The sequence below is a fragment of the Anser cygnoides genome, chromosome 17 (genome assembly GCF_040182565.1).
Source record: "Anser cygnoides isolate HZ-2024a breed goose chromosome 17, Taihu_goose_T2T_genome, whole genome shotgun sequence".
Lineage (NCBI taxonomy): Eukaryota > Metazoa > Chordata > Aves > Anseriformes > Anatidae > Anser > Anser cygnoides.
Window position 1 is genome coordinate 5,960,144 of NC_089889.1, and position 22,360 is coordinate 5,982,503.

A 22,360-nucleotide genomic window follows, 5' to 3' on the forward strand; every position below is an offset into this window, starting at 1 on the left:
GAAACAATCCTTCCAACTACTGTGCTTTTGTTTTAAGTGCTGCCAAATGTAAGTTGGACCTGTGTCATGATATGGGACTAGATTTTTCTTCCAAAAGACAAACTGGAAGTCAGTCTTGGTGACTGGGGTGGAGCTGATGTAAACCAATCTGTGGCTCCTTTGAATGGCTGAAATGAGCTACACAGTGAAAGAGGCAGCTTTGAGTCTGGATATAAGTATCTGCAATGCAGACTTTGTACCCAGTACAAAAAAAAAAAAAAATCAGACTTGTAGCTAGTAAAGAAAAAATATATATATATATAGGGAACTCCCTTTTCTGCTTATAAACTCTGCAGTGACTACAGTGGTAGAGTGGCTTTTGCTGTAGCCTGTTAAACCTTAGAAACGGGGACAAAGGCTGATGTAGCATTTCAGGACACAGCTCCTGGTTTAGGAGGGTAACTGCAAAATCCAGACGGGTATAGAGACAGGGCTGCACAAGCCAAAGGAGGACCAAAGGAATGATGGAGATTCTCCATCAAATGTAGGGAGTGTGGCTATGAGCAGGGACAGCTTCTCCAGCCTGTCCCTTTCTGTATTTTGTCCTCCTACAGTAACTGTAGGGAGGGGACTCTGTGAAGTCCTTGTCCTCTCCGTTGAATGTTAACTCTGCGGGAGTTTCTGAGTACAGTGACTGTGTATTGTTCTGGTTGCAAATATATCAAACCTGACCTGAGAGCAGTGCAAGGCATTTCCCACTGCTAGAGTCCTAAGGTCAACTTCATAGGTTTAGGAAGAACTTATCACAAAGGTGATTATTTAAAAACAAACAAACAAAAAAATCCACCTTTTCTTTGGTGTGGGCTCACAATTTTAGGTTGGAATAATGTTGTATAAGGAAGAGGTAATAAACTGCTAAGAGTTGACAGCTTCTTTTGTAAAAACTGCTCCTGCTTTGAAGCTCTGTGAGCAGCTAACACACTCATTATGGAAATGACCGTACACAAACATGTGTATTGACATGGCAGTATGTATGGCACAATCTTGTTTTCGTTCCTCGCAGGTGCGCAAATATAATCAAGGTGCACATATGTACATATCTGAACAGTTCCAAGAGAACCAGCCGAGTTGCCCTGGATGTTCCCTGTGATAAAGGACAGCTGATTGTAGTTACAGATCTGTTCCGTGTAACTCGAGTTAAGTAACAGCAGTTCTACAGCTACTTACACTGCAGGTCCATGACAAGCCAGAAAAATTAGCACTAAAATTACAAATTTAAGTACGTAGGTGCTATAACAACCTAGTTAATAGTTTCTATTACTGACAGATAAATAGTTTGACTAGGGAGCAATTTTCATCCGGAATATTTGTTGGTGTATTAGAAGAGACTGTGATAGTAGAGAAGTTTAACAAAATCTAGCAGTTAGAAAGGAATATATTAAGATTAAATCTAAGATATTTGATAAAACATTTCAATGCCAATTATGCACCAGCTCTCTTGTGGAGAGTTAATGATTCAAACGAAAGCAAAGGTAGAAAACTATTACGGATTGTCTTCTGCGGTGTAAAACAAATTCTTTAAAGGATTACTCTCTTTGCTTGTATTTGCATAGTTAGCAATAAAGATTTTTAACTTCAAGGTGTTTTTCATTTCCTGGTAAATATCAGCTGCATCACTTTTAATTTTTTGTTTTAATAATATAATTATCCAGAATGAACAATGAGGTGAGCAAGGAAAGCTGAAATTGAAAGTGAAGTTTAATCATCTCATGATAAGTCGCACTCATTATTGTGGTAAAAGTGTTGCAACTGAAATCACTGACATAAGTCATAAGGATTTTTCTTTTGAGATTAAACCTTTTTGTTTGGAAGTGTGCTGCCATACACACACATACACACACCGAAAAAAAAAAGAGAGGAGAGGGGAAAAAAATGGGGTGTGTGATTTTTCCAGTGCTGCTTGCAAGCTGTTAGCTGTTTCTGCAGCCCGTCAGACCTCCTTCTGTTCTGTTTGGGGAGTTCATTCTGCGTGTCAACAATGTCCAAGGTGCACAGCAGCTCCCACCTGGCCACTTTCTTCCCTCTGCTTAAGTGGGGCAGAAAATCGAGAAGCCTTTCAGGGAGTTCCCCCAGTGCTGTTCCATGGGGGTCACAGCTCCTCCCTTCCTCACCCCCTTAGCGGGACTAGAGCTCCCTTAGCTGTCCTGGGGAGAAACCTCTCCAGCTGCTGAGCTCAGGCTGTCCACAGTTACCCGGTATATGCAGAGCTTTGTGCTCTTATTGACATGCAAGTACTTTAAGTGAAGGTTATTTTATCTGCAGGTTATTCAAGAGCAATCCGCTGCGATTGTTTGTCTTCTGAGCATTGGATCAGTTATTCTGGTTTGCACACAAGATGCCCAGTGCTACCTCTGGTCTGTGGTAGCAGCATTGTGACTTTTCAGATCAGGTTTCCAGAGGATCACACGAATACATTCAGAATTTGTTTCTGCAAATAATCTCTGATGTCTGCTTGCAATTTGCTGTTTCCACAAAAATTTCTGGCAGTGAACATGTTTGCTTGGATTCTCACAATTGTTTTGGTAAGCATATTCTTTCCCTTGACAGGCCTCTCTTGGCAAATATTTCAAATTCCTGTCTTTCTCTTTTTATATTTTAATATTTCTCATGATTTTTAGCTGCAACTTTCTATTTCTAAGGGTGGCTCTACTTGTCACTATGTGATGCAGACTTCCTGGGGTTTACAAGGGATTCCTCTTCTTCCTTCAGGTTATAGAGGAGTTTCTGGCTAACAAGGATGATGGAAGGAGTCTTTATATAATGAAATAAATAAATAAATAAATAAAAAGTACTAGACGGAAATAAGCAAAACTCAGACTGGCTTTTTTCAGTGAATTAGTGCCTTCCGACTAGTTATACTAAGTGCAAACAAAATTTTTTTAGGAACTGAAGTTCAGAATTCTCAGAAGTATTTTGTTTAGATCCCAAAGCAAGCTTACAAACCAAATATGTTTTTTTGGTGATACTGAAATTTTTTAATATTTAATTTTGATAACATATGGCAATTCATGTGGCATGAGCATCTTCCAAAATTAAGTACGGTCCCTTCAGTCTTTGGACTCTGGAGTCCCACCTACCCAGCTCCTAGCAAGGAGCTGGTTACCACCAGAAGCTTCAGAAGTTCACTGCCTCGGGGCAGCCAGCTGGGTGAACCGGGCCCATTGTCACGAGGCAACCTGCTGGGCTTCCAGCTACCTAAGCCCTACAGAAAGGGTCATTAGAAAACTTTCATTAAAAAAAAAAAAAAAAAGTTGGCTTTAGCCAAGAGTTTGGTGCAAATGTTGTGGTTAAGAAGTGGACAAGTAAGAAAGAGGGCTAGTACCATGGAAGGAGTAGAGCTCAGAAGAGGAACCAGGCAAATATAGTCTTATATGGACACCTGTAGAAATGGAGCCAAGAACCACCAAATGGATGTATGGGGAGGGAAGGACAACTACATGTCAGAATGACTTCTATTTAGAGAGTGTTTTCCTGGTTGACAAAACATCATGTGCTGAAAGTTCTAATTTACTGAAAATTTTTGGCAAGAGAAAAGGCAATTTGAATTTTGCTGAGGTGTTAACATGATCTGATTCTGAATTTTAGTTTCTGGTCTTCCTTACATCACCTATGTATTGCTCGTGTCAGGATGAATAAGGGGTTGATATGGAAATATGGGGAAGAGATGAACAGGGCTTATGGAGATGGAGGGCTTATCAAATTTTGTTTAGTGTTATTGTTTCAGTTTTTCACTGAAAAAAAAAAAGTGAAGAGAACTTGTTTCTGAAAGCAAGATTTTAACATTAATGAGAAGAGTAAATGAAAATATCAACTAGTTCTAGCTACTATTTTTCTTTAACATATAAAAAGTTGGTTGTTATTTGTGGTACAGCTTAGTGTAATTGGGATGCTCTTCTAAAAATACTTAAATGTAATTGCTTTTATTTTTATCAAAGAATAATATTGCCGTGGCTATTATAGAAGTAATCTATTTTTTATTTTTATTTTTATTTTATTTTTTTGCTAGCTTTGACAGGCAACTTTGAGCAAATCAGTGAAATGGCTAGTGCCTCAGTTTCCCCTTCTTGATAGGGACACAGTAAAATGAATTCCTCAATGCTGTGTGATTTAAATCAATATTTTTTCAAAGGTCCTGTTTCTTTAAAAAAATACAAACTGTTGTTTTAATGAATAGCTCTTAGCTTTCCTCCAACAGTTTCTGTCCAAAATCTGTTCTTTTGTTCTTAAACATTTGAATTAGGAGCAATTGTTCTGGCTTTGCATCTTCTCTGAGTGTGCAGATTGCTAAGAACTGTAATCTCTTTAATCTGTTTGCTGAAGCACATTAACTTGTTTCCACTTGTTCCTAGCTGGCTGGTGTTAGGACCCAGAAAAGAGACAGCAGCAACGTGATATAAATAGAGTACCAGAATGGGACAAAGTTTGAGAAGAAAGCATGACATCACTCAGACTTGCTCTCCACCCAAAAAGATCTGGGATGGAGGTGCAAACGTGAGCTGGACAAGCGAGGAGTTAGCAACTCTTTTCAGCTCAGTTCCTGAGGAAATAGTGCGAGTTATATGCTCTATGCGCTATAAGGAAGTACATTTTCTTGCTAGCAAAACCAAAACTGGCTTCAGATCTCTGACAACGTGAAAGTAATTGAAAGGAAAAGACCATAGGAAGAAAGTTGAAAACAAGATATTTTCTTTTTGGCACAGATTCTAACAGAAATACTTGACTTCTTTCCATGGAACAGTACAACTTTCGGATCTGATGCACATTTCTTTTAATTTTTCTCAAATCATAGTAATTTATTTATGGTTAAATGAAGAGATCAAAGTGTGAAGCAAGCAAATACTACTTAAAGGGTCTGGAAGGATATTATATCATCACTGGAGGAACAGACTTTTTGAACTTGCACGGAAAATGTCCCTTTTAATACGAAAAGTAGCTAAGGAAAACTTATGATTGAAATCTTACAGGAATTTGATCTTGGTTGTACTTTTAACCTTAAATAGACCATGGAGAATTTATTATCTCTGCTCTGTTGTCATTATTCTTTGCTGATTTTATTTCAGTTCCAGTATCAGGTAATGTTCTGAATATGGTCAGCATTAAGATATATTTGGATTCCTCTTAGCAAGTTTTGCCTCACTTTCTCTCATTATAAAATGTTTTATGTGCAGGTGTATGGAAACTATTCCCAGCTACTCAAACACCCAGGTAAGGAATGTTCCATTTATATTTTATGGCAATATGCTTAAATATTTAATTGCTCTTTTTTTTTTTTTTTTTTTGATTTGCATTTTGGTTTGTATTTTTCATTTTTTGTAGCTCTAAAGAAACAGTCATCCCACATTTGAACGTAAGCTCTGTATTAAAAATATAATAAAGCCTGATCATCCTGCTTAGTTTAAATTCACTACCTACTAAATATTCTGCATAGAAATATATTTGGAGAAAAATGACTTGTATTTGATAAATAGAGAATTCCTCTATACAGTGTTTATTACCTTTTTGAGCATGAATTTCTGAATCAGACTTCTACACAGGCTTTTTTTTTTCTTTTTCTTTCTTTTTTTTTTTTTTTTTATCAAGGTCTTAGTGTTCAGTGTTTAAATTATTTGATTTACAGTTAGATATGCCAGTTTATGTGTTTTGTAGTACTTTGCCAAGGCTTCAAGCTATCTACCCTCCTCCCAGCCTTCATGCTTAAGTTAAAATTGGTTATAGAGCATATTAAAAATCTCATCTGTTTTCAATGCAGAAAAACTCAGAGCTTATTGGGGGTCTGTGTGTGTAACTGCAGAATTCTTCTGTTTATATAAATAGTTTAACCTCAAGCCTCATGGTGGTGTACAAGTACAATTTTACTGCTTTACCAATTCATGTATTGCTTTGTGCTTCTAAGTTTTCACCATATATAATTATGTTCAAAATAAAATACAGTGTGATATGGAGAGCCATGTTGTCTGCTATTGCAGTATCTTCAGACCAGTTAGTATCTTTTGTTCTGCCTTCACTCAAAAACAAAGAAACACCATCTCATTTCCTATAGGTGAGGATTACTGGCTTCTGGCCAATAGAGCCATAAGGGAGAAAAAGGCCTCCCTCAAAAAGGGGGGAAGCTGTACAACATTTAGTTTGTATACGGTGTCTGTGGGGAAGCGCTCAAATCCAGAAAGCATCAGTCCCAGTTACAAGGCTGTAAACAAGCCTTGTGATTTTGTTCTGAACACAGAGCAGTTACCCATTGAAGTATTGGTACAAGTATAAGCTGAATTCAGTGCACCAGGTATTTGTTTTTGGAAAGCTTCTCGGGGCTGATTGGCTGCAAGTGGGGTGGCAGCATGGCTTTATATAGCTCAGAACTGGGAGCTAGGAAAGCCACCAACATGCGGCATGGCCCGAGGCAATTCACTTCTTTGCTGTATCTCTTTTGTTTCCCATTTTCTTTGCCCATTTTTTTTTCCCATCTTATAAATGTAAGGTTTTTAGAGTATAGCTTCTCCTTAGGGGTGGGTTTGTTTGATGCCAGCCACAGGAATGCCATTGTTGTGATGCTACCGCTAATGAAACTCATGCCACGTTGTGACATAGTTTCTGGCATCAATTCATTTTCTCCCTGGATTCTTCTTATCTGACTGTTGTTCTCTATTTTTCTATGTTTTTCTATCACCTCTGTTATCTTTAATCCTTCTCCCCCAGATATTAAAGGTAGGTGTGTTAATGGAAGCAAGAACTATTTGCATATAAGCACACTGTGAAACAGCAGGCATGTTCTGTGCTCTGCAAAATAGAGCAGGTAGTTTGGGGGCTGGCTGGAGGTACACTAGCACAGGTTGCCTATGTGGATGCTCTTCATACCATAGAACCTCATCACTTTAATTCTTTTTGCAGCAGCTAGAATATGCTCTTTGAAGACAGAACTGAACACATACCCAGATTTAGTTTATGCAAATTAAAGCTTGTTCCTACAGCCTGTTCCCTCAGAGTGCTTTTCCACACAGCTTGTTGAGTTTGGGTTGCCTGGAATTTTCAGATTTGGCTTTGTGCATACTTATTCAGTGTCATTATTCTTTTACTTTGACAGTAGCTTTCTCCTTTTGTAGCAACTATGCTTTTCTCTGTATTTTTCAAGTATTCAAAAGAAATGTAACCATAGAACCACATCCATTTCTCCAAACACATCCCTGCCTCATCTATTTACACTCATGCTCCAACTCTCTGGGAAAACCTCTATGACAACAGCAAACATTCCTAGTTAGGTAGGCCAATAATAGATCCTGGTCAATTATGAATCACTTGTTAGATATCTTTGGCATAGTTTAGTTCAGAAGGGAATCTGAGTAGTTTGTGTATTGCCACGAAATGCAGAGCTGCTTGTAGTTCTGTGTTTTCAAATCTGCAATTGTTTGTTGTGACGTTTAGCAAATTTGCCAGCTTTGTACTCTTAGCCTTAAGTTCCTGTCTGCATTGCAGCTCTAAGAGTATAACATGAGGATGGGAGACATCAAAAGAGCTCAAAACTCCTCTGTGTGGGCAAGAAAATTTAGGACGAAAATAACATGAAAATAATATTTTTGCTCCTCCGAGTCCATTGTAAAGAAATCTCATTTGTATACAGAACACTAAAATGATAGAATAATTATCCAGTAGGCAAGCAGTTTTGTTCTCTCTAGAGTAAAGAAGCAGAGGACAAAGGATACTGTGTTTTGTTTTAATTTGCACACCATTTTCACAAGGTTTGGGGAGCTTTTCTATGGTGTATGACAGTTTAAGTGATATTTAAAAGACTTTTCTGTTTTGTCCCTCAGGCTCTTGAAAGATTGCTTGGGAACAAAAAACAAAACAACATAAAAATGTAGGGCAAGGAACTACACATATGTGTAATTTTATAAATAAGTTTTGCTTCACTTCATTTGGAGACCCCAGAAGGATTAGGAGTGTTTTATAGAGAGGGTGTTTTAAAAAAAAACAAGGGTGTTTTATAGAAATTACTAACAAAAATGGTAGTCAGGGAGTTCAAGGAGGTTAGAGGGATCATTGTGGGAACAAATCTGTGGAAGAAGTTCATTGTATGAACGAAGATGTGGAGGAGAGAAGTAAAGAGGATTCTTATGCTTGATACCTTTCAATACTTTCTTATATGGGAGAAGGAGGTTAAGGGAGAACCCCAAACCAACTCCAAACAATCACCAAATTTGAAATTTGACTGAAATCTGAGTAGAAAATGCTGGTTTTATAAATACTTCCTCTCTGTTCCCACCCAAAAGAAAAGATTAACTCAAGCTAATAGGATGATATGCTGTGAGGTTGAACAAAACATTCTCATTTGTATTCACAGTAAAACTTCTGTGTATCTGTATCAACATTCTGAAACTTTCTTGGATATAGGAGATTATCAATTTCTTCCGGAACAGCTGGTTAAATTAATTATTTTGAGAATAAAGGATTTCTTGCAGCTAACAAGATAATAAGAAATTACAGTTCATGTTTTCCTACATTATTAATGATATACCCTTAAAATAGAATCGTTATCTTAACACAAAATTTGATTGCATTGGACAGCCCACTTCTGCTCAGGTTTGAGTAATCACATCTCCTAAACTCTGTTCTAACTGGTAGCAATTAGACCAATGGAAACCAGCAGATGTCCTGCTTTTGTCAGCTTGTACGCTTGGTGCTCAGGAGGACATTTTTGAAAACAAAATGTTCTTACTGGCCACAAGGAGACGTTCTGATTTTGGTGTAGTGAAGGCAGTTCTGAAGGAACAGCTAATGCTGTATGGGGAGGAGGGGATTCTTCCCTCCACCCCCCATGTGTTGGTTATTCTGGAACCCCTTCTCTTGAGGAACATCAAATTCCTTCTGTTTAAGGGTATAGTTCTGCTATATGACACAGTTAAAGTGTGAATTACTTGGAGATATCAGGAAGGCTAGGCTGTGCAGTAACAACTGCACGGGTATGTATACAATCACCTGCATTGCAGGCCCTCCAGCATCAAGTACTGTTTCTGACTAATGTTTCTCCACAGACAACAAAGGTGAAAAATGCTTGTATTAATATAACCTGAAGGTGTTGCACTGGTTTTGCAGTGCGTTTCAAGAAGAAGGGTCCTTGGAACTCTCTAGCATCTTCTCCAATTCAATTTAACTGTGGGTAGTAGAGTCCTCTGTGGAGGAGGTAGGAGTAGGAAAAGCATGCTGCAGAGGCTGAACATTCCCACTGTGCATTCTCTTCTTGGTGCATCGTACTATCCGTGATGTGTTTAAAACCTGGGTGAGATCTTAAAATTATCAGACCAGCTCCTCAACAGTTACTTTGATGAATGCTGCCTGATACACTAGCAGAGATTTGGTCAGAGATGGTTATGCATTTTAAGTGTAATTAGAATAATAATCAGCTGAATTTTAAAAACAGAGGTTCTCTGCAGTGGTCAATCAGATATCTGGCTTTAATCTCCTCTGCCATTTTGATTTACGGTCTTGCTTATGTGCAGTATTTTATTTACATGCTCTATCTTGTTTTACTTAACCTATTGACTTTCTTTATTGTTCTTCTTTGTGGAGACTTGCTACACTCCTTGTTGGGCCTTACTTTAACAACCTGTTCATCTGTGTTTCCTTGAAAGGGTTCAAAGTTCTTGCATCAGCTTCCCATTACTGGCCATTGGAAGATGTGGATGGAATTCATGAGTTTCGGGATACGAATGGAGGTAGACAAAGGACTCATTGACAATGGCAATAATATAAGTATTTGTGTCAGTCTATAAGTAGATAGGGAGCAGGAGAAATGAAAGTAGTTAGCTTTTTTAACACGGCAGTTGAGATTTTCTTTAAAGTTAATGTTTTTGCAGTGCTTTGATGTCCAAATGATATTGTATTTGAGAACTGATTTTTATAGAGTATTCTCAGACATTTTATGGGCTGTCTACGCATTGTTAAGGTTATAAAGAGAAATGGTTTATGATCCAAAGAGTCATTGAAATAACACTGTTATTAGTTGGCTTGGTACATGCATAACATGCACTAATAAGCTCAGTAACTGAGATCTTTGGCTATGTCGGCTGTGAAAATGCCTGATTCTTTTAGATTTTTAAAAGGAGTTAAATGCCTAAACTCTGCAGACATTTTTGAAAGTTGCACATAGTATGCACAGAAAAAGAAGGGCAGGCTTTTATCTGGATGTATCTTACTCATTTTTATTTTGTTTTGGATACTTCCTTAAAAATTGTATTGCAGCAATAGGTTTCTTTTTTTTTTTTTTAATAATTTTTTCTCTCCAGTTGGGCAAAAATTATGTGAGGCTTGGTAAAACAAAACCCTCACTGATTTGAAAGAGTCAGTTGTCACAATTCTAGCATATCAGAAGGAATGATTTTAAAATGTAGTCTCTTTGGTTTCAGCAGTTTTCTGATTCTGATATTTTAAAGTGGGGTGAGAGCTTCCTAGGGATGGGCAGGGGATGTAACTCATGGAGTTTTGACTGAGGCACAATACCCCACTGCTGCGTTATGAGCTTGTAGGGTCGCACCTTTCAGATGAAACTTTCAGCTTCATTTTGCCTCCTTCTGAGGCTCAAAGATCCCTTAGTAATTTTCACATGAGAACTGTTTTTTCTTCTGACTACTTAGCCAGTTCCAGGTTGGGCTGATATATGTACATTCCCCAGTATTTCTCACACTATGGCTGACTACCTTGGCCATCAAGCTAAACTATGTACTACTGTGAAGAGTAGCAGCAGTGTTACTACTGGTGACTGTAATATCTTTTCCCAGAAAGATCACTGCAGAAGATTAAATCAGGAGTTAGGGACCTTCACAACCTCACATGAAAAATGTTACACAAGTGCAAAGTTATTGCTATTTATTACACAAAAATGGCAACATCAATCTCTGTTCCTAAGTGGGGAAAAAATTCTATAAATATCTGAAACCTTTTATTCCATAGGTGCTCAAGTATTTTAAACTCAAACAGTTTGACCCATCTTTCCAGGAAACTTCTTAAAGGAATTAAATTAGCTGACCAGAAATAAATCTGGGCAATATTCTGCTCCCATTAGAGGCTGATGGCAGCATTCCCACCAACTTCAATAGGATCATAATTTGACCTGCAAAAAGTTACCATATGAGATTTTTAACAGTGTATTAATGTGATTTTCTAACAGTGGACCTCATGTACTTTCTAACAGAGTAAAGCATTCCTTACCTAGCATTGTTTTAGCATTTGTGTTATCAAGATGTATTTAAAGTACTTAAAAGGAATATATGAAATCTAATGTGACATACAGCTGTTGGACAAATTGTAATTGCATAACCGATGTTAGTTAGATTGTTTTTCAGAACATGTTAAATGACATTACTTCAATACAATTCAGAAATCTTTCCAGTAGTAACACAGAAGAGTAAAAGCAGAATATATTAAGCTCCTGATCCTACAGACCTTCTCTTACATGAATAGGGCTGGGTTATATGAGCAATTGTCTCTTACTCCTATTATGACACTGTGCTAAAGAACTTTATAAATGAGCCAGCTGCATGACTGCTGGAAAAAAAAGATTTGGAGGACTTTTTCTTGCTATTGTTTGCAGAGGATGCTAGTAGCCAAAAGTCCTTTTCTCTGCAGTGCAATTTTGACAATGTTGAATTCTTTCCTTAATGTTCTAGTGGATAGTTCAAATTCTTGGCAGTTGCATATATTGAGTCTTATAATACATGGGTATTATTTCAACTGCTTCCAGCAGAAGTTTTATGTACCTATCTGATATTTGACTTTGAAATACAATGAAAGTTTTCTTTATTGTTGTAATCTAATGCCCGTGACAATTTTCTATTTTTGATACCATTCTGATTACACAACTCTTCTGTTTATTGCTAGCCTTTCTTGTTTTTCTCCCATTCATCATAATTTCATGCAATTATTTTCATTCCATGTTTCTTCTCTTAAATACTTGAAGCATCATAATCTGTCCATCATGTTAATCCATTTTATTTGTTGAAGTCATTGTGTGTGAAGCCAGATTTATATCTCTCAATGCATTTGTGTTGTAAGAGGCAGCGTCAGCAAATTAATTTTTTGGTTATCATGGCAATAAAAGCAGTAGAAGCAATTGAAGGGAAAAAAAAAAACAAACTTAAAATATAGCAAAGAAAAAAATATGTGGCCATGTTCAGGTTTTATAATATGACCTCTAGTTTTCCATGCATTTTCTATTGAATTTTTATTTTTATTTATTTATTTTTTTGAGCATTTGCCTTTTCCTCCTGTGCGCCCAGTTGGTCTAAATCCCCAGTCAATGCCAGTCAATGTCTCTATTTACTTATGCAGGCTTTCCATCAAGATCTATTTGCCTGCCCAAGGTAAATAATTACTGTGTGCAAGGTACTTTTAAATTATCAAAATGGGAGGGGAAAAAAGAATAAAATTTTATTGTTGGATACCCAAATTAATTTGATGGCTCTCAAAACTATAGCAGGCAAAATGGTTCTAGGTAGAAACCCCGTAATGTTGATTCTGTCCTTTTAAACCTGTTGATAGTGTATGTTTGCCAGCAGCTCTTAGACTTCAGAGCTGCAGAACAGATGAGCTTAATGCCCCACCTGGAGATCGTCTCCTTCAACCCCCTGGGTGGCTCATGAGCAGGGTGAGCTGGAGCCAGTTGCTCAGGGCTTTCTGGTTGGGGTTTGAATATCTCCAAGGATGGAGGCTCCATAGTCCCTCTGGACAACCTGTTCTAGCATCTGACTCTCTCATAATTTTTCTTTAATTATTTAAAAAGCTTTTTCCTTATGTTTAAGTAGAATTACTTGTGTTTTAATTTGTGCCCGTTACCTCTTATCTTTTCACTGGATACCACTGGGGAGAGTCTGGTGTTATCTTTGCTCTTTCCATGGGGTGTTTATTCACACTGATAAAATCCCTGAGCCTTCGCTTCTCCTTATTGAGCAATCCCAGCTGTCTCAGCCTCTGCTGGTGTGTCCAGTGCCTTCAACATCTCTGTGGCCCTTCACCAGGCTCGCTCCAGTATGTCCATGTCTAGTGCTAGGGAACCCAGAACAGAACATAGAACTTGAACTGACCATAACTTTTGCACCAGTGTAATGATTTTTGTTATAACTGCACAGCTCCTTACTGACCTCATTGTATTCAGAGCCCTTTATCTGGTTGCAGTTGTACTGTTTCATAGTTTTTCCTTTTCTGTTCCTGTCAGGAATTAAAAATGGTTTTAGTGACACTATATTTTCTTAAGTTATGTAGTTAAAGGATGCAATACTTGTGTACTACTTACAAATTACTGGAGACAGTTGATCATATGATAATTTTAAAGGCCACTGACCAACATCTATGATCTGTGTAATGTTGAGAGATATGAACTGGTCAATTCATTTCTGATTGTGTTTATTCATTGTTTTGCTTATTTGCTTATTTTTTGTTGTTTCACCCAGCTCTAAGAATCCACAACTTCACTGTGCTTCCTTCCCATAACTCTACCTTTGTATATACCAATGACTCTGCCTACTCTAACTTCTCTGCAACTGTAGGTGAGGATTTACATTTTTTTTGTTCTGCATTTGTCGAGCTTGGATGGTTCTTGTAACACTGGATTCAAAGTTAACACTGAGTTTTGGTTCAATTGCTCATGTGGTAAAGATCTATGCGTACACTGAGATAAATGATTGAAAAAGCACTCCTGCAATTTTAAGTGAATTACTCAGAATTACTGGGAGACACATCCCCTTGCTAAGCAGTCTGTAGAAGGATGGAACCCAGCAGCCCTCAAAAACCTAAAATATTTTTATTAAACTTAAAAGAAACAGAAGATATTTCAGAGGAACATATAAGAACAAATACATTGTTTTATTTTTCTTTCAAGATGAAAAGAAAAAATGTCCTTTAAAAATGAGTATGAAATGGTGAAAAAGAGATAAAGACAAGTGCAAGTGAACTTTCCAATCCTGAAAGTAATGTTGTCAACCACAATATCTTTGATTAACATATAAATAAAAAAAAAATAAAAAATGGACACAAATCTTAGATATATTTCTTTTTACATCAACGTACAAGTATATAAAAAGAAGAACAGAAAATAACATTCCATGCAGAAACCTGCCAGACTGGAAACTAAGCTTAAGCTGGTGTAGGTATAACTAAAATCATTTAATTGAAGTCATCAGGATTTAGACTTGAGCAATTGAAATATGACCTTTTGTCCACTTAACGATTAGGTATTAACTCATATCTATTTGTTGAAAAATCTGACATGAGGAGAAAGATGAAAATGGTAGAACTGTCATTTTGGGTTGCTCCAGTACTAGGAGGTCTGTATTAGAACACTAAAAACACTATTTTTCTGCTCTCTAAGAGTAAAAGTATGCTGGCAAATGTGAACTCTATTAATAATGAACTTCAAACGACCCTAATTTCTTTCAGTCCTCACTTATCTGCTTTATAGGCCATTTGCATAGTTCTCACATAATAAGATGTATTCAATATGAACATTAAAAAGAGTGATATTAACAGCAAAGGAAATGCTATGGAAACAGGAATACATTACCTTATGGTATTTATTCTGGCTAGATTAATTCAGAATTTAAGTGACTTAAAAAGAACTTAGAAATATTTGCTTCACTCTATACCACTTTAATTTTTAAAAGGAACTGAATTTTATCTGTCAGTTAGACAACTTGATGTCTTGCTCAAAAGCAGGGGAAGATACTTGAAAATTGTGATATTTACGTTGAGATTTGGGATGAACTAAAAAAATATTTGGACATATGTTCACTGAGGGTTATACTATGGTGCAGCTGCTGTGTCCCTGAGTGGTGTTTTCCTATGGATGGGCCAGCATTATGACAGTCCTTACTCCCACTGGTTGTCTGCAGATGGGAAATGAGATTCCCTTTTGCACAGGTTGCGTGAGGAGATGCACCAACACAAAGCGGTGACAACAGTATCTAGTGACAACCGGATAGATGGTGTCTCCCTAGTGCTACCTGTGCCACTCTAACATGATTTTCACCATGCTCTGCTGTGCAAAAAGTTCAGGTTAAGTCAGGTAGATGTACATATATAAAGACTGAGGGAAGTCCCTTATGTGCTAGCCTTTACTTGTTGTAGACCATTTGTGTACTCCTCATTTCCATTCCGATCTCATTCTGTTTTCAAATATCAAGCAGCACCTCTATGGCAATTCCTGCACTTCACAGAAGACTATGTCCCCATTGCAGATATTTCCCTTTTGAGCAACTCTTCCCCTAGTGCTGTATTTTTCAGAAGAAATTGTAGAGAGGGGTCTTTAAAACTAAGAACCCAAATCTTCACAATCTTTCCAGACCTCCTATTACAAACAGTGATATTAAGGCCACATTCTAAACTGGACAATTATCTTCTGTCTTCTCAGAAATGAACTATGGAATATTCTGTGTTATGTGGAACACAGTCTTTTTAACTCAGTGGAATTATTTTTTTCCATGATTTCCTATAGTCTTCATTGCTAAAATTAGTCCACTTTTTATCTTGGAACAAATGAGGTGAACTTTCCATTGTCATTTATCAGACAAATTCTCAGACCTTAGCAAGTTTTTCTATGGTAAATGTGTTATGTTATTTTAGTATCATGATGGCTCGCTCATACGTTTTAGCTAGTAGGGGATGAATAAACAGTGCTTTTCAGGGCAGAGATCACAAGAAAATCACAGTTAAATCACTAGACAATTAGTCATTGTCCACGTTAGACAAAGAAAAACCCTTTATGAATTATAATGATGCCATACCAAAGGATGTCTGAAAGATATTTTTCTGCCTTTTGAATATAGCTCGTGAGGTATATTTATTGAAATATTTTTTTAAGTAAAATTGGATTTTATCACAAAATTTCATTTTCAAAGATGAAAAAAAACCTGTTTTCTTACATTTTTAAATAAATGATTTCTTGACCAACTCTACTTAACAACAAGCCAGAAGTACTTGTATGATGTGTCCAGAGTTCAGAAGTCTGGAAAGTGTATGGTTTGTTCAGACTACATTGAAATAATGATTTTTAGTTTCTGTTTTGCGTATATGGGTTCTATTAAGAAGTTTTAGTTAAGGAAGAATGTGGGGGAGGCACACAAATATAATTTTTTAAAAACCTTAAATGAAAGAAATATCTGTATGATTATTTTTTTTATTAAAAAAAAAAACAAACACAACTACCAAGCAAACAAACAAAAACCCAAACAACTAAATAAGAAAACCTGTAGTTGAGATAAGATAAGCAAGTGTCTGAGTCTGTTAAAATCACATTTCCAGCAAGTTTTAAGTTACATAAATGTTAAATTATATTTTGCTTTTCCTTTAGATATTGTAGAAGGAATGGTGAACAAAGGAATTTACGTTCGTGAAAAGAAAGGAGTTACCTTTCTCTTCTTTGGAAGCTATCAAAATTCTTGCATTAGTAACCCAGAAGTCTGTGGACCTGAAGGTTAGTAAACTAATTAATTAATATTTGCTTTTCTTTCTCTGTCAAATTATATAATTCAATAATCATAGGTTCTTTCCAAATTGAAATGAACTCTAAAATTCTAGCTTGATGCTTTTATATTGCCTTAAAAAACAATTGAGTGCTGATTGCTGAAAATGTAGTATTTTCTAACTGCAATGTGGATTATAACTAATCACCAACTACTCAGATCAATGATGTACAGTATAATTAATTCAGACAAAACCAGAAATAAGCTTACAGTGCCTGAAATCTTTCATCTGTTACCAAGATTAATGGTGCTACAAAATATGCAGTGTGACAAACAGGTAAGTCGTCCTGCAGTTTTGAAATTTGGGAGTTTGGGAGACTATGTTTACACTGTGGCATTTGGGCAGGAATGCTTTTTTTCAAACTTATCTTTGGAGACTATATATATATATATATATTTTTTTTTAAATCTCAGGTGTCTTGGAATCCATTTGCATAAATCTCTTTTCCAGATGCATAAATCTCCCTTTTTTTTTTTTTTCCTCTTCCCTTTCTTCTTGGGCACAGGCCACAAAATGACATGTATAATAAGGGTGCACAGGTTTGACAACATGACGATTACAGAAGATTAATATTGTATGTGCAAAACAAGTGTAATACCAGTCACTATCACAATGCATGCACTCGAGACTTAAAATGTAGACGTAGAAGGGTTAGTGGAAAATGGTGGTTTTCTATATGTAACCTCCAGAAGTCCCTAAGCTTTAGCAATATTATTAACATTGAATTTGCTTGCTTTTACTGGTTTTAGGCCATTCTTCAGGCTGGTAACATTACTTGATATCGGATTTATTTATTTATTTTTTTAAAGACATGCATTAATTTTTTAAGAAAGAAGAAACTTGGAGTGCAGATGGTGCACAACTATTACCTGAGAGTATTAGAAAAGGTAATTCAGTATCCCACAGCAGGCATATCTTCTGATACGTACAGTATCTTTTCATATATTCTTCATACTGCCAGGAAGTAAAAATCATCAATAATTTGTATTATTTCTACATCCATAGTATAACATAATAATGCAAATAATTTATTTTGACAGTACTAGGTAATTCCCCCTATCTCACAAAAAAAGAACATTAAAAACATAAAACATTGAAATGTTCAACAGATAAAATGTGAAGAAATATAGATAGTGAATACTTAACCATTATAGCAGGTAAAAAAAAAAAAGCCAACACCCTTTTATCTAAAGGAGGTATCTGTTTTTCTCTGTATCAACTAAACATGTGATGATGATCTCTAATTTTATTTGAGCATACTGTTGCTTAAATATATTTTGATGTCCATTTGTTGCATTTGTGTGGATTTGGTGTTAAGTACGCTTAGAAGGGAATGCTTTCTGAGATGATCTTGGGATCTTTCCAGATGAAGTATTACAATCTAAATATTTAATGAAACAAAAATCCCAATAGTTTTTTCTAGCATAAATTTAATAACATTTCAGAACTCTTGTTCTGACTTGAGAAAACACATTTTTCTTGTTTTTGAAATGTTGAAACCTTCCCCTCCCCCTTCTTTCTCAAGTACTTTTTAGATAATAGTTTTCTCTGAGCAGCTTTGGGCTCATTAAATTGGCATTGTTAGCCAAAAGAAATATTTGTGAAAGATGCAAGAAAAGGTTCTCTTAACCATTAGTTTGAATACAGTACAAAATATAATAAAGAGCTCTGCAACATACAGAGGACACCTTCTTGACGGGCTTTCCTACCCACATACAATTCCTTCTTCCTTGAACCTTTCAGCATAATGAGAAGTTTCTTTAGTGTTTGTTCTGTTAGCACCTCATGAAATTACTCGAGCATCATAAAGCACAGTGAATATGGAAGAAGCTAGGGAGATGGAAGTAGCCCACCATTAAGCTTTTTGCTCTTAGTCCTTAGCTATGTAACCTGTGACATAGAAATACAAATATTCTGCAAAAGTAATATTTTATAACTGTAAGACAGGTTTCCTGTTGATTTGAACAGAAATTGGGTATCTGAATTCCTCGGTTGGTTTTGAAATACCTTAGCTTTTTACCTCTTAGATAGCTCTGTGAACACAAAACTTGTTTCTGATAACTAGAAGGTTTAATGAAGCTTGGAAATCTGGGCCATATATGTGAGAAGACCTATGCTCCCTCTTAAAAGTTGTCAGGGACTGAATTTTATTTTGTGTGCAATTCTAAAGACCACAGTTTAAATAAAGAAACTTATTTGATTCTTCTAATGCCAGGCTTTAAGTTTATTGTGAAGAACCATAGAACAGTCTGCCCTAGGAGGCTCAAGTTCCCAAACTGGTTAACTGGGAAGTCTCAGATCTTCGCATCTCCCTTGGTACAGACCAACAACAGGAACAATAATGTCAATTATCTTTAACAATTATGTTTCTTAATGTCCTATTGGAAACACTTATTGCTGTATTATGGATAAGTACTATAATTAAAAATAAGAGATGTCATCAATAGAATAGTTTTTGTATATGTAGTCTGTAGTTTTTTTTTTTCTTTGCTTGTTTGCTATTAATGAGAGATTATTCAGAGAAGCAATAACAGCACATAAAATTTGAAGTACCTTTCTTAATGATGAACGCAATTCTCTTTGACTTGAGGACACCTTCAAAGGTTTAGTCATCAGGTGCAGTCATGCATATTATTGCAAATAAGTCTGCAGCATATTTTTAGTTATAAGTTTTAAGTTCCCCTTCTTGCTCTTTTATGACTATATATTTTTAGTTTTTCTTCTCTAAAGCTAAGAACAGGGCTTAACTGCTCAAGATTCATATAAGCATCTGGTGACACAAAACTTAATATGTTTAACCCAAAATGATTTATTTCTGTCAAGCTATCTGGGAAAAAAACTGCTTTTCTAAATTTCAGTGGAGTTTTTATTGTGTGCCCTACTCAGTCTTTAAGTTTTGGTATTTCATGAAGTGATAGAGCGCACATAAGAAGGATTTAGATCCACAGTCTTTTCATGGCTACATGATGATCAGTGGCTACAGGGTAGTCCAATAGGATCGACAGTCAAAGATGGGGGAAACCAACTCCAGTGCAGACATACAGTAGAACTTGGTCTCTCTACATCATTTAAACTTCAGCTCTGCAGTCTCTAAAGATGGGATAACAACACTTCCACAGAAGTTTTGTGAAGATAGCTGGGAGAGGATCATGAGACATTTGGTCGAAGGAATCACATCAATAGCAATAACTGCTTGACATGATCAGCCTTGGTGGCCCTTTCACCAGGGTGTTGAAGAATTGTATGTAGATGCAAGGGAAATGCATAGCTTTCTGGAAAGGGGGTTGGATTAGCGTTTCAACCTATTACTTGTTTGCTAAAGACACTGAAGCATGAACATGGGCCGATGAGGATATTGTGACTTGCTTACAGCAAACATCAAATTCTTCAGTTGGGAATTCACAGCATTTATAGATTTAAAACCATATACATTGAGATCTAACAAACTGAGACTGTTGATGTTCATATACTGATTGATTTCTAAGAGGCTAATGATAATTGATTAACCTTTCCATGGTGGTTATTTTATCATGCATAAAGCATTTAGGGAATGCTGTATAGCTCATATAAATTAATGGGTGCTGCCATGAGAATAAACAGGAAGATCAGTTAGGAGTTACTCCGTAGTTAAATTATTATATTATTGCAGGATAAATTTTTAACTTTTCTGCTAACTTAATGTGACAAAAAATATGTGAAATGGAATAAAAATTTATGTTCAGGAGTGCAGTGAGGGGGAATATTTCTGGTGATTCTATTGATTTATGTGAGACTTTTAGATCTTTGATCAGAGAACTGTGAAACAAAACAAAACAAAACAAAAACCAACAATCAAACAAACTATGGTTTTAACAAGAAATAGACATAATAATTTGAGGACTTCATTAGCCTGTGCTGGGCTAACTGATAGTAAATTAGCAAAGTTCATATTGTTTGGGCAACCTGCAGGTATTGGTCACTATAAAAACATCCAGACATGTTAGACTACATCAAACTACATTTCAAAAGAGCCCAGTCAGCAGGTTAAGAGCAGTGGCTGACAGGTCAAGTAAGTCCATCAGAGGCCTACGTAGATAACTTAGGGTGCTAGACCATATGACATGGGAGGGAAGTCTAGGGCTTTAATATTCACCATGAAGCAAAGAGAATGCTGAGGGCTGTCTTCAACTACCTGATGAGTGGTTATAGAAATAGTTGGTGTCGAACAGTCTTGGAGGTGCACTAACTTTTGAAATAACTAACTTGAGCATCATAAAGCAGAGTTATGATTATGAGAGTGTGCGAGGCAATACAGACAAGTTGTAGCACAGGGAATTCTGATACGATCTAAGGAAAAAGCTCTTTGCAGTGCCAGCAGCCAAGCATGGGGATGGTTTGCATAGAGAGGCTGTGTAACCTTCACCTGTAGAGATGTTTGAAAATCATCTGAGCTCTGATGTTGACCCTGCTATAAGCAAGCAGTTTAGACTGTGATCTCCTGGGTTGTTTCCAAATTTTGAATCTTTCTGGCAAAACCTCTTCCACTTGTGTACTTCATATCTTTTTTTCAACCTGCTTTGAACTCAGGTTTAATTCTTAGCACTTAGCACTATAAATTCTGAGATGAACACTTTTAGGAGCTACTTAGTCAAGCCATTTTCTTTGTAATTGCATTTAGCTGTAGAACCTCAACAGCAGAGCGAGTAACAACTTCTGAAGTGCGAGGGATATTTAATTTGCTACTTACGTTTCTGTTGAGCCCTTTGAGAGAACCTTTATTAAGGAATCAGAAATCTTTAGAGAAATATTTCTTCACTAGTGCGCAATCTGAAGAGCTCTTCAGTTTTTAGAATACAACAGTAAAATGGCGGATTTAGCAGAATTATTTGTGAACAAAGCTGATTGTGTGCACTTGCAGGATTGCACTTGCATTTTAGAGAGGTATTCTTTGTCGCTGTGTAGGTGAGAATCTTGCAGCTGTGACTGTGGCTCTGCATGTGTTGGTATACTTTTCTTCTACATTGTTTCTTCGCTTTCAGCAATTACTGGAGGACTGAAGTGTGAAAGACAGGTAATAACATTTTAAGAATAATTAAAGTGTAATCAGGAATGAATGCTACTCAGTAAGCACGGGTATGCTGGCAGCCAGTAGCTTGGAAATAGTCAATGTACTGCTTCTTGCTCTACGGGCATGTGGTATCCATCACAGAAAGTTATAGGTGCTGGGTGAGAAAGTGGAGATGAGATCAATGTGTTCTGAAATAAACAACAGTCACAGGAAGGAAAGGGGATCATAGCAAGGGTGAGAAGGGTAAGGAGACTGGAGAGAGAGGCATAGGGAACAGAAGCATAAATCTGTGAGAGAAAAAGACTTCATTACTGCTGGTGCTCAAGGAGCTTTAGTTTTAACTGAGAGAAGCTATCCAGGAAGAGATGATTGCTATTCTGTCTTGGGTACATGCATGTGATGCAAAAGCAAGGAATAGATGTTTATTTGGTTTATACTATTAGAGCATTTTTCATTCAAAAAATGCAATCCTTTTTTATGCTAGCAGAGGATTTGTCCTCAAAAACATTCCCACTCTCTGCATTTTACAATATTAGAAGCTTTCAGTTACATTTGTTTTTCATTAAAAATTGCCTCTTACTTGCTTCCATCAGGAGTAACATTTTCCTTTTTCTGGAAGACTCAAGACCAGCAGGCTAAGTTTCCCCCTGCCTCCGGTGGACAAGTAATTTCCAGTGGTTTCAAAATCTGTTCAAATGAAGGTGAAGGTTCCGTAGAATTTTACACACGTGGGAATGCAATGATGAAGTGGAAAGCAAGCTTTAGTCCACCAGGTAA

General features: G+C 36.6%; 1 protein-coding gene across 2 annotated transcripts in view; it reads left to right on the top strand.

Moving 5' to 3' along the window:
• The first annotated feature begins 4,457 nt into the window (after window positions 1–4,457).
• Window positions 4,458–22,360, top strand: part of ADGRD1 (adhesion G protein-coupled receptor D1) — a 154,843-nt gene continuing 136,940 nt past the window's right edge. Inside the window, exons 1-6 of one of the 2 annotated variants that reach the window (XM_013173436.3) lie at window positions 4,458–5,111; window positions 5,208–5,244; window positions 9,657–9,740; window positions 13,470–13,565; window positions 16,364–16,486; window positions 22,177–22,356. In XM_013173436.3, the coding sequence (XP_013028890.1) occupies window positions 5,043–5,111; window positions 5,208–5,244; window positions 9,657–9,740; window positions 13,470–13,565; window positions 16,364–16,486; window positions 22,177–22,356 (589 nt within the window). In that variant the 5' untranslated portion in view covers window positions 4,458–5,042. The remainder of the gene's footprint in view (window positions 5,112–5,207; window positions 5,245–9,656; window positions 9,741–13,469; window positions 13,566–16,363; window positions 16,487–22,176; window positions 22,357–22,360) is intronic. The other variant, XM_013173437.3, reaches the window with a different exon arrangement.